The sequence below is a fragment of the Leuciscus leuciscus genome (assembly GCF_965113295.1).
Source record: "Leuciscus leuciscus genome assembly, chromosome: 3".
Taxonomy (NCBI): Eukaryota; Metazoa; Chordata; class Actinopteri; order Cypriniformes; family Leuciscidae; genus Leuciscus; species Leuciscus leuciscus.
The window spans coordinates 35,682,824-35,699,344 of record NC_138727.1 but is presented as its reverse complement, the minus strand read 5'-3'; the positions used below and the strand labels follow the sequence as shown (position 1 = coordinate 35,699,344).

General features: G+C 36.9%; 1 protein-coding gene across 4 annotated transcripts in view; it reads right to left on the bottom strand.

Moving 5' to 3' along the window:
• The window catches only part of sorcs1 (sortilin-related VPS10 domain containing receptor 1), a 216,814-nt gene that overhangs the window by 109,953 nt on the left and 90,340 nt on the right, over positions 1–16,521 (bottom strand). For all 4 annotated transcript variants that reach the window (XR_014204231.1, XM_082163349.1, XM_082163351.1 and 1 more), the window contains exon 2: positions 768–835. Coding sequence is in view for 3 of the 4 variants with exons in the window: in XM_082163349.1 (XP_082019475.1) it covers positions 768–835 (68 nt within the window). In the remaining variant the exon portion in view is untranslated. The remainder of the gene's footprint in view (positions 1–767; positions 836–16,521) is intronic.

Sequence of the window (16,521 nt, the reverse complement as noted above, 5' to 3'; positions counted from 1 at the left end):
GTTTAGCCCCCCCTAAAATATAATTCACCAGCCGCCACTGCATACTGGGAACTATATTCTCAGAAGGCGAAGCACTGCTACTTGGGCGGAGCTGTGTACAAGCTGTGACTATACAAATCACAACATGTAAATAGGAAAATGTTGGCGTTATTTTGTCACTTATTGGGAGCAGTATGCTAGCTGGAGCTGTTTACCTCCAGTCTTTGTGCTAAGCTAGGTTAGCGGTGGGTGTGTCAGACAGAGTTACGGCACACACGGAGATGAAAAGGGTATGTATAGACTTATCTAACTCTGGGGGATACAGTGAATAAGCTAAAGTCCCCAAAAGTCGGCGTGTTCCTTTAAAATCCTCAACGTCAGATCCATTCATGCTATTCTAATGCACATACGTTACGGCCACTCAGATCAATGAGCTGTGTGCTGCATATCTTAAAAGGTTAAAGACAATCAACAATAGAGACGCCATTAATCAGCTAATGTAGCGTCAACAGACTATTAATACAGAGTTGATTTAAAAGTCACACTAATGGACATGTTTGTACTGTCACACTGTTTAAACAAATGCAATTGCAGGGAAACTATGAGAACCTTTAAACCGCACTGTATTTATCTGTTTCTTTTTGATGTTTGAGGAACTACCACGGGGACAGGGATTTTAGCTACTTTCTTAAGTAAACAAACAGTCACAAAGGTATATTACGCAACATGACTGTAATACATTTCCCCAGTAGCATGTACACAGATTGAATAATCATTCATATTCTTACCTCCATAAAGAGCTTTCTGTGACACTTCCCAGATTGAAGTCGTACAGTTTGGTCAGCATGAGGATCACCTGTACAAGAACACAAGAAGTTGTAAAAAGTTAAATGTATATCTAGTTCAACGCAAACTGACATGCAATCTGTGAGCAGTCACATTAAGACTGCATGGCATAAGCTAATTGGCCTCCGCTGATGACAGCCAATGAGATTGCTTGCTCAACATTTAAATAGTCTGGTTCATTGTTCGCTATCAGAGTTCCTCTGAACCCCTCCACCTGCCTAGATCTGCTAGAGGATTTACAGTATGTATGTCTATAACGACAGACGCCACAGGAAAATCGGACCGAATTTTACTATTAATAATAAAAGATAAGCTAATGTGCATTGTAAATGTCAGTAATTTATCTTTTTTTGTCTCATTCTTTTTATAAAACCTTTTTTGTCAAAACTTTATTTGAACTTGTACATGTTAGTAGATAACATGTTGCAAGACACTCTTTTAAAATCTGGCCATCATTTTTAATGGTATTATTTTAATGTTTATGTAAACAAAGTGCATATTGATGCTAATTTTATTTGTTATTTGCTGGTTTTTGACATAAAACTAGGTGAATTGATTTAATTGTGTAGTATTAGTACTTTTTTAACAGGATTCTGTGATAACCGTGATCATTTTTGTTACTATAATCATGAAATGAAATGTCATTATCACATAATCCATGTTAGATAGATAGACAGATACTCTAATTATCCCAAGGTATCTATCTATCTAACTAACATGGATTATCTGATGTGTGTGTGTGTGTGTGTGTGTGTGTGTGTGTGTGTGTGTGTGTGTGTGTGTGTGTGTGTGTGTGTGTGTGTGTGTGTGCTACATGGGTTGGAGTAGCCTGTTCAATCTCTATGAGGCTATTAATATACTGTTGTATAATGTAAATAAATATGAGATGAAATCTATTCTATTTGAGGGTAAGTTTGTTTTAGCCTATTTTCATTTTGGGCCTAAGGTTTTGGGCATTTGGCACGTTATTGGGTGTGGAAGGTTCCTAATGTGATTGATTTATCTTTTAAATTAAATTAATTCTTTTTCAATGACTGAATTCATTGAAATAAAGTGATTTATTTTTCAGAATTTCTTTATTATTATTTTTATAATTCATTATTTTTTTGGTAATGCAAAAAATAAATATTTTTTGGTAGATCTTAAAATTTAAATCTTTATGGTCTTAAATTTGACTTACTCAAACCTGCAAGAACCGTGTATTCAATAACATGCTAAAACTGTTCCAAGAGTTGTCATGATTTATATATTTATGTACACTTCATTACTCAAATAAAAATCAATGATTCATGATGTTCAAAAAAAAAAAAGAAAAAAAAAATATATATATATCTTAGATATATATATATCCTGTAACTGGTCACTATTTCAATTATTTTTCTGCCTTAAAGGGATACTTCACCTCTGGAAAGATGAATGTGTATTTAAAATAGGTCATTTATGTAGAAGAAATGTGAACTTATTTTTGAATTTGGAGCTTTCTAGACTGAGAAAAGCCGGAAAATGTATTTTTGGCTTATGTGGATGAAAGACAACAACTCCCAGAATGCACTTGCTTCGCTGCCCTAGGAGGCCACTCCCAAGCCACGCCTACCGGTAAGAGAGCGCAGTTGAAAACAACAAGGCTAGGCTACTTGTGAGACTCTGACAAGTTTGCTGGGGATTTCGAGATCGCCCAAAATGTCCGGGATTCGGCTTTTGCGTTCTACAGCCGCCATTCATCATGTTTACTGTGGCGAGCAGGACGAGGCTGACGGCCGCGGGAGAACGGTGCGAGGCCAGTGGCGTGATTACTGAGACGCACCGGTCTCCTAAGTTATCTCTCATGGAGGAGCGGGAATTTTCTTAGCAATGTTAAAACGCACATCAACCGATCACTTGTTTAGCGTTCATGTAAACACTACATTCAGATTCACCAATCAGAATGAATTCAGTTAGATTGAAACAAAAGGTGTGCATGCAAACAATGAATGGTGACCGCAGAAAGCAAAAGCCGAATCCCGAACATTTTGGATGATCTCTACGGCTGGACATGTCCGGGAAAAAGAGGATGGTAACCCCTAATACTCAGCTTTCTCCACAGAACAAGAGCCTGCTAGCTTAGCTTCCAAAGAAAGATGGCTGACACTATGTGTACATTCTGTGAGTGAGATCCCTCCCTCTATGGGCGGGTTGAGAACATGCGGGACAGCTCCTACTACTGGCTGTAGTCTTTAGCCTCTGGCCAAAAAATCCTCCAATGACGCAAAATGACGATTTTTGCGTCATCTGAGGATTTTTTCCAAACCCCTCCCCCCCAAAAAACATAAGTCTCTCGTCTCAGGGGGATATGAGGGTAGAAAGCACGGTTCGAAAATACTACAGGTTTTCTACTAATACAAAGCTTATTGCTAAATCCTGAAGTATCCCTTTAATTGTAAACGTCCTACAGTGTGACAAATGTATAAAATATGACTGTAGATCATAAAAGCTGCGTGCATGATTTAAAAAAATAGCAAAATGCTGTTTAAAGTTGTTTTAGAGTACAGGATGCCATAAGCATGTCAACTTCTCAAAAACATTTCATACACTCCCATATATCTGTGTTGGACGTTACTTGCCAGTTAAATCAAATAAAATAAAAAAATGAATTTTGGATTCTATTTTTCATGCATAAGAGCAGGGATGAGGCAGATAGAGAGAACCCAGATGCCAGCACCAGCTCATTTGAGAAACACAAACACAGATAATCCAATCCAAGAACAAGAGAATAATCCACACAGAAGGCATGGGATCGACAACAGGAACACAAACAGGAGCAACGACCAACAAACAACAAATGAAGTGCAGAGGTTTAAGTAGACGGGTTAACAAGGGGCTGATGAGGGACAGGTGTTGGTGATTTGTTGTCATGGGAACTAATGAGGGTAACTATGGCGACAAACAAGGTACAAGGCAAAACAGGAACCAAACACAGGAAGTGAACACAGAAACAATGGGAACTGAGAATACACTTCAACATAAAAGTTTTTACAGAACACAAGACACAGCACGGGGATTGTGACAAAATCGACTCTTAGCAGAAAAGCACTCATCAAATCTGAATCAGAATCATTATTGAATCACCCATTATATAAAGTGCTCAATAAATCAACCCATAACAACCTCAAAATTCACAAATCCTCACATCTTGAAGCTCTTCGTCTCAGCATAAAACACCATTAAATGATGCATCAGGCTTCCTCCTTGACACCCTAATAATTCATCTCCTCATTACTTAATCATATCATGCTGAATCTAAATACAGCGCTGTAAATATCCTTTATAAGATTTTTAAGGTGCACAAGACTGTGCTAACTAGGTCAGTCAAATTCCTCCAGGAAAATTAGAGATGGGAAAGAGAGCGAGGAAATTCATGCCTGGAGCGGAAAAAAAAGTAGATTCATAAACTTACAATCTATTTATGCTCCAAGAGTGAATTCATACCTATATAAACCTCAAAGCCTTTTGAAGGAACGCTGATCATTATGGGGGAAGAGTTCATCGATTCTCTCAGAACTCGGTTTCAATAATAAGTGTGGGAAAAAAATACATATTAACTCTTTGAAAAGCCCTTCAATCATAGGGTAGAGCACATTCTGATTCAAGATATCATGTTAAAATGGAAGCATCTGTGCTCTAAATGATGTCATTAGTTTACAAGGATAGACACCCAAATCTTTTCAGGAAAAAAACAATAAAATCAGCCATAACGACCTTCTACATGTACAGTAACAAAAAGAGAAAAAGATAAAAGGGCGAAGAACCATTCAAACAGAAGGGTACTCTGGGAAATAAATGGAATAATGAAATTCTTCTTTAGCTCAAAGACAACTGCAAGTCTCCATGTAAAACAGGTAAGATAGTCCATCAGACAACACCTTTAATGCTATAGTCAATTCGTTCAGCAGTATTGGGAACAGCCTGAACTGCTGAGATCTCTTGTAGAAGCCTATTTGAAAAGCTGCCCTGACATTTACATACAGTTCAGTAACTGAGAGCAAAGCACCAGTGCACTGCTCAACCACAGGAACAGCTCTGTATAATATGTAGACAGACAGAAAAGATTTCTTGAGTTTGTCAAAAGAGCATACAGCGGCTGCAAAAAGTATTTTTGACACTTAAAGGGATAGTTCACCCAAAAATTGTCATCATTTACTCACCCTCAAGTTGTTCCAAATCTGTATGAGTTTCTTTCTTCTGTTGAACACAAAATATATTTTAAAGAATGTTGGTAATTAAACAGTTGTAGCCATTGACTTCCATAGTAGGAAAAACATACTATGGAAGTCAATGGCTGGCTCCCGTCTAGTCTAGTAACTGTCTAGTTACCAATATCCTCTTTTCTGTTCAACAGAAGAAAGAAAATCGTACAGGTTTGAACCATTCATATAGGCCTATACATTTTCAACTCCACTTGAAGACTTCATACATCCACTAAATATTCATTTGGATCCAGTTGGTTGAAAAACTTTTCTAAAACAATTAGGAAAAAAAGTAATTAAGTATGTGACTTAAGTATCCAAAAGGTCCAAATACTCTTTTGGGAACACACTTAAATAGTGACCCAGTTTCAATATATGAAAAGGTTTTGTGGTTTTGTGGTAGAGATAGCTTTTTAGGAAAAAACAAAACAAAAAATATATACACATTATACTGTATGAGTGATGCAAAAGAACTCTATTCCTTCAGTGAATTACACTAGCGATAGCATCATGCTGTGTGCTTTTCTCATCAACAGTGTGCATGTTGTTAAAAGGAAAAAAGGAACAACGGATAGTGCAATATACAGGAAAACACTGCAAGAGGGCCTGCTTCAGTCTGCTGGATCATCCTACTGGGACAATGATCTCAAACAATAAGGCAATTTAAAATGGAGGGTTTAAGAAGAAAAATATGCATATCCAGTGACACCAGTGGACGATTAATCCAATTGAAAATCAGTGGCACTGTTTATAAAAAAAAATTTTTTTTAAAGTTCTGTAAAATCTTCTTCTTGTTGATGGGTGTTCATTCCTTAAATCATTACCACCACCAGTACAAAGAAGGTACTTTAAATATAATGTATAGCCTGACTATATTGGCGTTTGTTTAGGTCCTCAAATTATAAGAGATCTGGTATTAAGCTTCAGCTCCTCCGTTTTCTGCTCACATCCCCATAACTCAGACAGAAGCATCGCACCGCTCTAAATTCGGTTTTCTATATTGCTGAACTTAAGATTACAACCTCTCTTCCATTCCTATATCTGATTTCACCTCATCAAATACACCATTAATTATTAGATTAAAAAGTAGTGGACTGATCTCACCCCTGCAGGGTTGTAAAGTCCTCATGCCACTAGTGCTATAAGGGATGTCAGCCATTTTGCTGACTTCAATCACATGCAGGATTGCCAGGTTTGAGTAACAAAACTAGCCTATAGGCCAATCAAAAAGTAAAACTAGCCCAATGTTCTTATCCCAAATATAAAAAAATGTATGCCACTCAAATACATAATTTACAGTCACTATATGATAATCATAAACACAGTCTGGTTTCATAAATAAAGGAGCTTCCTACCAATGCCCTTCCTCACAAAACTCATCATCTGGTAAATCATCGGGTTGGGAATCAACCTTTTTCACCTCAACAGTTTAAAAGGAGCCCAATTGACTTGGCAAACCTGATCACATGACGTACCTCCAAAAGCCCACCCTTCAAAGACTGTTAACCAATGGGATGCCATACATTCTGAATGCATAAAATGACTGACAGATAGAGGGCATTTCTGATTGGCTAAAAAGTGTGGGCCACTCCCCTGGCTCTAATTAGTGTCTGTCACAGAAACTGGCGTGATTTTTTTTTTTTTTAGTGAAATAAAATAAAATAAAATAAAATAAAAAAGCTTTAACCTCACAAACATTGTAGGATATAGTGCCTTTTAAAAGCAGACTTTGCGTATTTCATATTTATTTTCATTCAAATATTTTCTTATATTAAACAACAGTATTTATTTTAACAAATGTATAACTTGTAATTCAGTAAAACAAGCAAGGAAATTCTGCTTGTTAATTTTGCATTCCTAATATAACACAACACAGCCATTAAAGCTGAAAAAATGACTTTAATACTGCTGATGCATGTTTGTGCGAGTAATGAGTATAAGCTGTTTACATGTTGAGCTTATTCTGATTAAGCTTCCCTCATTTACAAAGGCTCTGGCTTGATTCTCTGTGCATTCTGATTAGATTTATTAGACACTTCACTACAGTGCTGTTCAGAGCACCTTATTAAGTATTTTCTTAAATTCTAGTTATGTACGCTGAATTATATGCATAAACATATTTACAGATGAAACAACACAGGAACATAATTAGTTGAAATAACACTCAAGTATGGCTTTGAAAGGTGTAAACTAGTTGAAAGGGCACAAATCATGCATTTATCTTTGTTGATTTTTCATCAACGCGGTACATAAATAAACAGTAAATGAAGCATTGAACACTATTGGATTCCTGTTAGAGAAGTCATGTTGAACTTTTAAAAGGATAGTTCATGCAAAAATGCTCTGTAATGGTCAAATGCATCCACTGCATTTGATATCGAGCATGTTTGTTTTGTACAGCAGTGAAACAAAAACCAGTTATACATAGTTTCACAGGTTGAACTCTCCAATGGCTTGTGGGTAGTGTTTTGGATGGATGGTATTGGGCCATGCTCTTGTATTAGAGAGGAGAAGATCATTCCCACTGAAAAAATTATATGTTGCACTCACACAGGTGTTGTCAAACCAAGTTATCCCAGTCTCGGACACCAAAAGCAATTCGGCAACAATTTCGCATGTCTTAACAAATAGTGACATGCGGCCATATAGCTTAGAATTGCCAGTACTAAATTGTCCAAGTCAGATTTGTTCTAGTTTATTTTCCTGCACAAATCTCGAAGTACTGTCTCTATACACCCAATTTATAACAGTCACAGCCCTTGGCTACAACTGAGTAATGTTTGGAGGGAAGAAAGCCTATTAACTATACTGTAAAAACAATCTACGGGCCTATTCAGACGGGATTAGTTTTACATCCTCTGTGATTTTAATCCTGTCCGAAATGGCCATGTCAGTGATTATTCTTAAACTTTTTTACAGAGAAGAAAGAATTACACTGTCTTTTACCTACTATAAAATGCCCTGAAAAAAAATACCCACAGGTGAAAGTGGTCCTGTGTGAATTGACTTGCTGGTAAAAATCCTTTGAATTGACTCTCAGCAGTCCATGTCTGCAGGCTGTAGATCAAGCACTCCATTTCAGTAGACTTGACCAATAAAAACACACAAAAAGTTAAAAGACGTACAGGTAGGTTACAACTTCTTAAGCCCTATTCGCATGGGATTAGTATTACCTAGGGACCTCCGGTAATTTGTAATAATCGCAGAGGTCGTCTGTGATTTTTATCCCGTGCGAATCTGCCATGTTTGTAAAAATGTCTGTAAAAATTCCCCCGAAAATTACCTACCGTATTTAGGCCAACACAGGGGTCCTCTGATAATACCAGTCCCGTGCGAATCCCCATGTCTGTGATTTGGGCTGTTTTTCTGTGAGCCTATCGTTTCCTAAAGAACGTAATAACCATTATGGGCCGTTTAACAGTCCATTTTACGTCTGTATTAAAACTATATTAACAATAAAATCTCTCGATATGCTCTACTCCAATCCGATTATAGTTTTTCTCCAATAAAAACTATGAAGTGCTGCAAAAGAGAAAACAAACTACAGTGAAGACGTGATCCGGAAGCTGAACTCGGACCGTTGTCATGGAAACGTCAAATTAAGTATTTTGGCGCAACATGGAAGCTCTTTTGGAAAGTTTGGACGCTTTTTGTGGTAGTGTAATTTAGTAGTCTGTATCGTGGAGCATTTCTTTGTGTCACACGGCCTCTAAAGACGTCCATCCTGTAAGTATCTCAAGAAATCAAAGTGTGAAAGAGTAAAAATGATATAAAATGAAATAAACCAAATAAAATGAATAGAAAAACAAGCCTATCGCGACGTTTCGGTATTTATAATACCTTCTTCAGGCAGGCTTGTTGTAAATATGGACAAAGAATAAAATAAAAAGAAGATATATTATATATTTATACAATAATATCATATTCTATAATATATATCATATATTTCTCTAATAAATTGGTTTTAAATAAGTTCTTTTTTTGAATTGCAATACTGCAGCGCGATCTTCGTTTCAGCACGTTCAGCTAGTGAAGTGTGAATGGGTGGGCGCACGCTGTAAAGTCCGTAAACTCGAGGGAATTACGAACATTTATTTGCCCGTGTGAATGAGCCACCAAAACATAGACGTCAGGGGGTAATTTCTTAATTACAGAGGTCCAGGGGTAATACTAATCCCGTGCGAATAGGGCTTTAGATGTGCTCGCTGTTGTGTATGGATTTGTGGACTTTGTCCTTAATTCTGACAAGTTTATGTAATGCAGTTCTGCTTTGGGAGACCCAAGTTCCGAGTTCCGGCTCATGGACCTTTCCCGATCCCGATATAGTTTGTCTTTGGACATTTGTTTCACTTCCTGTCTCATGTGCCATAGGCTGTGTTCGAAATTGGCCCACCTATACACTATTCCCTACATTACTCCACTAATATAGTCCTCTTGAAAGAGTGTATGAAAACAAGTTAGCAAGCTCAGACATGAGTGAGCCGGAAGGGCTGCTGCATTTGCATAGTTTGTGTTTGCTGTTTTTTTTCCTAAAGCTTGGTGAAAACGCTATGCCAAAAGTACCTGGATGGATAACATTTTACGTAGATTTTGGGAATGTGGATCCGTTCACACAACAGTTAGATAACAGTAGAAAGGCTTCTCGAGAAAGAAAAAGTAGGGTGGGACTTGATTTTGTCCTTGGGGAATTGATTGAATGGTTGTGGTTTGCAATTGGCCGATTTCATGTGAGTGACAGGTTGTCCAGCCCTCGCGCCAGTAAACACGTCATCAGACCTTTTATCCAACGGGCTTTTTTTGAAGAAACTTCAAAATAGCTGACATTGCCGTTGTTTTGCAGATTTCAAATGCACAACGCATCATTTTCAGTGGCGTATTGACTGACTTTAGGTTGTGTCGGTGTGTAAGGTCAATTACTCATCCCTGGACAGCGTCTTTTACAGCAGTGCGGTAAACATTAGCCGGAGGATGGCAAGCCCTTCTGTCTCTTACATATGGGGAGTGTTGTAGGTGGCCTTGCTACTGCCAGATGAACTCCTTCCGCAGTGTGCATATGTCGTATTACAAAGCTTGCCAATTAAACCTATCAATTTCACTCAGTGCCAGTCCATTAGATTCACACTTCATAAACGTATGGATTCCATGCGATATAAAGATACCACATGTACTGTATGTTGCCAAGATGTCTGTAAAGGACAGTTTCATGTCCTTTACACAGTTTCACAGTTTCAAGGCAGTTTCATGTCTAGGTTGATTTGGGATTTAGAAAGTAATTAGTAATACGTAATGCAATATTTTTGGAGAGAGTAACTACAGTCATCCAATTACACTGTTGAAGATGTAATTAGCAGCTATTAATACATTTTAGAGAAACTTTAATATTTTTTATTATGTATATTCATTTATTTTTATTTCAGTTTTAGTTTTATGAATTTTAGTACTTCAACTTAAACTTGTATATTTTAGTTTGTAGCAAATGCAACATTTATAATTCATTTATCAACATTTAAGCTTGTTTTTCATCCAATATTTATATTTTATTTCAGCTTTATTTCAATTACGATAACAATTGTAAAAGTTTTAGTTTTAGTTTACAATATTAAAACACTGGTAAGTGAGTCTAGTCTACTTATAGTATAGGAAGAGGGCATCAAAGTTTGATTTGAGGTGACATGTCTCATATAAAATTGCATAAAAAGAATGCTGAAGGGAAAAGGTCCAGGAGAAGGACTGTTCAAATCCAAGATGAAACTTGGTGTAAAGGACATGAAGGGAAACTTAGCTGTAGGCCCAGAAGTCTGAGGCCAGATGGTCACAGATTATGTGTCAATACAACTGTATTACACTGATCCAGGACCTTGAGGATACTCTGTGCTTGCGTTTGAGAAAACTGTTCAGTCACGTATGGTTCAGTTAGTTCAGTTATAAGACTCTTATTATGAATTTTCTTTTTGTTCCATTGTGTACTATACAATGTGCACTTATTCTAGAATGCACCATGTACTGAACCATCTAGCGTATGAGGTTTTAAAGGATTGTCATCCAGCAGTGGACTGATAGCCCTCCCCTTTAAAGCTGCGACAGTTGAGTGAATGAAGTGTCCAACATTCTACACTTTGTTTATTCAGTTAAGTGCATCATTCGGGTATTTAAAGTGCACTTTCTTTTGTTGTAATCTTCATTGTGAACACATACTCACACTATTACACTATAAACATTGCTTAAAATAGTGCATAAGTGTGCAAACTGGGACCAAGCATCACCTTTGCTTTAGGGGCCGTTTACACGTCACCTTATTCAACTAAATGCGTTTTAGCCATTCATTTACACATCAATGGCAAACTTTTGAAAATGGGCTTCTAAGTGCAAGTTTTTGAAAACGATACCATTATCGTCTCTGTGCAAGCGTGACGTTGTGAAAACAGTGACGCTTTGACAATTTCTGTACGCGGAAAACACAAAGGAAAAACGTGTGGGGGGGGGGGGGGGGGGGGGGGGGGGCGACGAATAGAATGGAAACGTGTTTTCAAAATGTACAATTAATTTATTGATTGCACTATAAAAAAAATTAAGATAGAGGTGATTAAATAACAAACATGTAAAACAACAACATCAAAACAATAAGAAATCTCAAAACAAAAGGGACACATAATAGTTACTCCACCTCCCCAGCAAACCACAACACACAAGTTTCACACATTAGGCCTGTTGTGCCACAGTTGCAGTTTGGCCTGCTTTCACCACCTCTGCAGGAGGCTCGTATCTGAAGCAGGGTTCGATCTGTTCATGAACCGTAATGCCTCTGTCACGTGACAAATGAACGAAAGACTCGGAAGGTAAAGTAATTTATGTTCCCTGTAAATTATTTTTGACTGCATTATAATGATTTCTTAATTCAGAATATGATAAAGACTGCGTAGGTGGATGTGTTCGTGGAATTTGGCTGTTAAAAGTATAACATTAAAAGCCCCTTAAATGAATGAAATGACTCGAAAAAAGATTCGTTCATTTTAATGAACGAGGTAGAACAAGCGAGTCAGTAAAATGATCCGAACGTCCCATCACTCACAAGGTGCCATCAAGTGTCAGTCTTGTTTAGGCCAATAACTGAAAAGGTTCGCTCAGCATCCGCATTTGACTGTGGCAGGCTCAACACAATCTGGGAAACCTTTGATAATTTGGGGAATTTAAAAAAATCTGCCAAAACGTCATTTGTACCATGAGCCTATTTTTATTGAGCAATTAGCTAGCCCACATAACGCACGTCAGACAACATTTGCAACTATAGTTGAAGTCTGTACTCTCGGCACACAGACTGATTAGGCAAGGCTACGTCTGCACACCATTTTATTATCTGCTTACCTTGATTGTCATCCAAACTTTCAAACGCGCATCAGTGGACTCCGACTCCGAACCTATGCTCCGAACTCTCTCTGAACTTTTCAGACGCAACTGCCGTATCAGGTGCAAGGTTTTCAGCGAATCAACGATCAGAGAATACTGCAGTGAGAACGTTGTAGACAGATGTTACAGCTGTGTGCCTTAAACTCCTCTCCTGTCATTAATACGCTGTGGTCTAGTATAGTCATCAACAGAAAATTAACGGATTGAGAGGGGAGAAACATGGATGTTGGCGTGACATTTCTTGCGTGTGCGTGAGAGCGTGAGATTGACGCTGAAAGTGTGAGTGTCACGCCAGATGCGTGAGAGTTGGCAACCCTGGTTACTGATTATGCTCCATACCTGTTTCTAGTTCAGTTAGGTTTTCCATGAGTTTCTTCTGCTGTTTGTCGTTTATTGTCTTAGTTTTGCTTAGCTGTTTTTTTTTTCTCTCTCTTTGTCTGCATCTTGTTTTGTTTATTTGAATAAAATACTGCTGCATTTAAATCCTCACCTCAATTAGCTTTCCTGTAGCTAAAACACTAGAGTGTTGGCACTTGCAACGCCAAGCTCATGGGTTAAATTCCCAGGGAAAGCAAGAACTGATAAGAATGTTGATGTGTACCTTGAAATGCAATGTAAGTCGCTTTGGATAAAAGCGTCTGCCAAATGCAAAAAAAATATACTTCCTACAAATGAGTGTTGCCAACTTAGTGACTTTTCAGACCCCTTTAGTGACATTTCTTCAAAAAAAGTGCCTAGTGACAAATCTAGTGACTTTTTGGACTCTGGTTAACATGTAGGCAGTCACTAAATCATACTATTATGTCTGACAGAAAACGTAAATGAGAACAGCTTTATTGGGCATTCAGCTATATTATATTCAAATTCATTATGTGAGCATAGATTATGAGAGAAAACAGAAATGTTTTCACAAAGGTGCAGATAACTGGCGAATGACGTCATCTAGTGACATTTAGGGGCTTTAAGCAGGCTTTAGCTACTTCCCATTAAAACTGTTGGCAAAACTCTAGCAACATTTCATCAGCACTAGAAAGCAATGATAGATTTATGATAACGGAGCCTGCAACTCATAATATAGTCACCGCCTTTTTTGTCTTAAAGGGTAGTTCACCTAAAAATGATAAATCTGTCACATCATTCTAAACTTGTATGACTTTTGAAACACAAAAGAATGTGTACACATCAACACATCTGTGCAACACAAATGAAAATATTTTAAGAGAAATATCTCAGTGTTTCTTGTTGTCCATACAAAGTAAGTCAATGGGGTTCAATGTCTTCTTTTGTGATCCGCAGAAGTACGTTTTACGGCTTTGGAATGAGACAAGGGAAGAGTAACATTGATGCTGAATTAGTCATTATTTGCACTGCTCATAGCTGCCAGCTTGGACCTCTTACTCTCACTTTCTGGCACTTGTCCTTGGCTTAAAAAACAAGGACTAAAGTTCCACAACAAATCTCACACATACAGAGGCACAAATAAACTGCACTCACAATCTCCTGTGGCTCTGGAGGTCACTGAGTGAACACACAGAGAATACTGAACTCAGCAACCAACAGACTAGACTGCATGACAACATATAGATACAGATTGAGGTATTTTACCAAGGTACAACACACATATATATGCCACGGTACAACACACATATATATGCCAAGGTACAACACACATACATAGGGTATAACATACATATACTCTATGAGTGCAGTATGTGTTTCGACTCAGCGAATAAGTGAGAAAGAGCTGTTTGTGTGTAATGTTGTTACCCTGGCTATAGGGAATCACCCGGAGGAACAGCGTGATGGGAAAAGGAGAGGGAGATGTTGCATAGTCTGATGGCAGCAGGTAGAATCAATCCCAAGCAGCACTTGGGAAAACATTGTGGTGGAAAGAGCCATTGGCTAAAGATGCTCAAAGGCAATGCATTGTGGGTAAGATTTGAAATTAATTGTTCATGACGGAAACACATGATGGATTCCACTGCCACTGCTTTCAAAGAAACAAGGTGGAGTCCTTGATTAGTTATTGATCAACCGTTTAAAAAAAAATATATATATTATTATTATTATTATTATTATTCCCTAATATTATGGTTGATTGATTTTATGTATTATGTATACTGTAATGAGCCACTTTCTGTTCATCAAAGAATCCTGAAAAAATTGTGCTTTCTATTTTTGCTATATAAGTAATTATTACCAAAATTCAATTTATTTTTCTGTGTTCCATGTCAAAAAACTGTTTAGGGAGGGAAAAGATTTAATCTTCCCACATAACTTGTGAAGTGTGCTCTATCTCACTCTAGGGTGACAGCATCTTAAACTTACAGTCTAAGGATAATTCAAAGACACAAGCTGTGAGGAGACAAAAAAGACAGGGTTGCTGCTTTATGTATACATTTAAAAAGGAAACAGCCATCGACTTCCTCAACATAAAACCTCATTAGCAGATAAAAAACATCTTTCGTGCTTAATTAAGCTCCCGGTACACGCTTGTTGCTTTTCCAGTTTTAAATATATGCACTTTTTTTTTTTTATTATTATTCTCCATGTTCTTTTTTTCAAAGTGACAAAGAGTGTTTTTAAGAGTTTTTAAGCAGACAGTTGTCATATAGTTTGTCTTTATTAGCAATTAGTTAACAGATGACAGCATATACAAACACTTGTCATTTTTTTGACAGAAAACTAAAAAGTAATTAGTGGTGGTGCATGAGAATAAATAAATCAACCCTGGGAGATATAAAATCTTTATTGCTCTCAAAAAGAAAAAAAAGAATCACACATATATATATATATATATATTTTTTTTTTTTTGGTAGATACCCTGGTAGATATAAAATAGATAGATGAGAAAATAATAATCAACCACAGTATTTAGAAACCAGAATCTTGGCTCAATCCAATTAGCACAATTACACAACGCAAGCATAAACAAATCGGAATTATTCGGAATATTGTTGTGCAAATAAACACAATCAAAGAGCTGTGCTAATTGCAGCTCTCATTTTAAACCTGAAAGCCCCCATGACCTGAGCTAACATCAACATACCCGCTCTGAAACCCGGCCCTCGGCCCAAAACCGCAACCCCAAGATGAAAATACAGGGCTGGCCAAATCATTAGCTAATGCCTTTGTGTATGGCAGTGTGACTCACAAGTTGTGATGAATTATGAAGAGCGCCATCGTAACAGATTAATTACGTCCAGCAAAGTCTGAATGCCTTTTCCAGGGCTGGCACTTTGAGATGCCAAAGAGAGATGTCAGTATCTCAGAAAGGGCCTGCTAAACTAAATAGCCTATACGAGTCTCACACTTACACAAAAATGGTGTCGAAACAATTTTCTCTCAGAAATTGCTAATAAATTTCACAAAGAAATAAAAAGAAGCATTGAAATAAACATAACATTTTGAAGTGTAAAGACTGAAATAGTATTTCCGTACTTCAATAATCTTTTTTTTACTTACAATTTTGATTTTTTTATTTATTTTTCAGTTTTATTTTTCAGTAAAACTATCTAAGCATCCTATGAACAACAAAAATTATTATTATTTTTATTTTATTTTTTAAAATCTACTTGCTAACAAGAAGAGAAAAATAAACAGATATACACTACCGTTTAAGATTTTTGGATCAGTAATTTATTTATTTATTTTCCTTGACAGAAATACTTTTATTCAGCAAGGATGCATTAAATTGATCAAAAGTGACATTCATAATGTTGCACAAGTTTTCGATTTCAAATAAAAGCTGTTCTTTTGAACTTTTTATTCGTCAAAAGCATCACAGTTTCCACAAAAATATTCAGCAGCACGACTGTTTTCAACATTGATAATAATCAGAAATGTTTCTTGAGCAGCAAATCATCATATTAGACTGATTTCTGAAGGATCATGTGACACTGAAGACTGGAATAATGATGCTGAAAATTCAGCTTTGCATCACAGGTATAAATTACATTTTAAAATATATATAATAGGAATTAATTAACAGTTAATTTTTTTGATCAAATAAAATGCAGCCTTGGTAAGCAGAAGAGACTTTCAAAAACATTAAAAAAATCTTACCGAC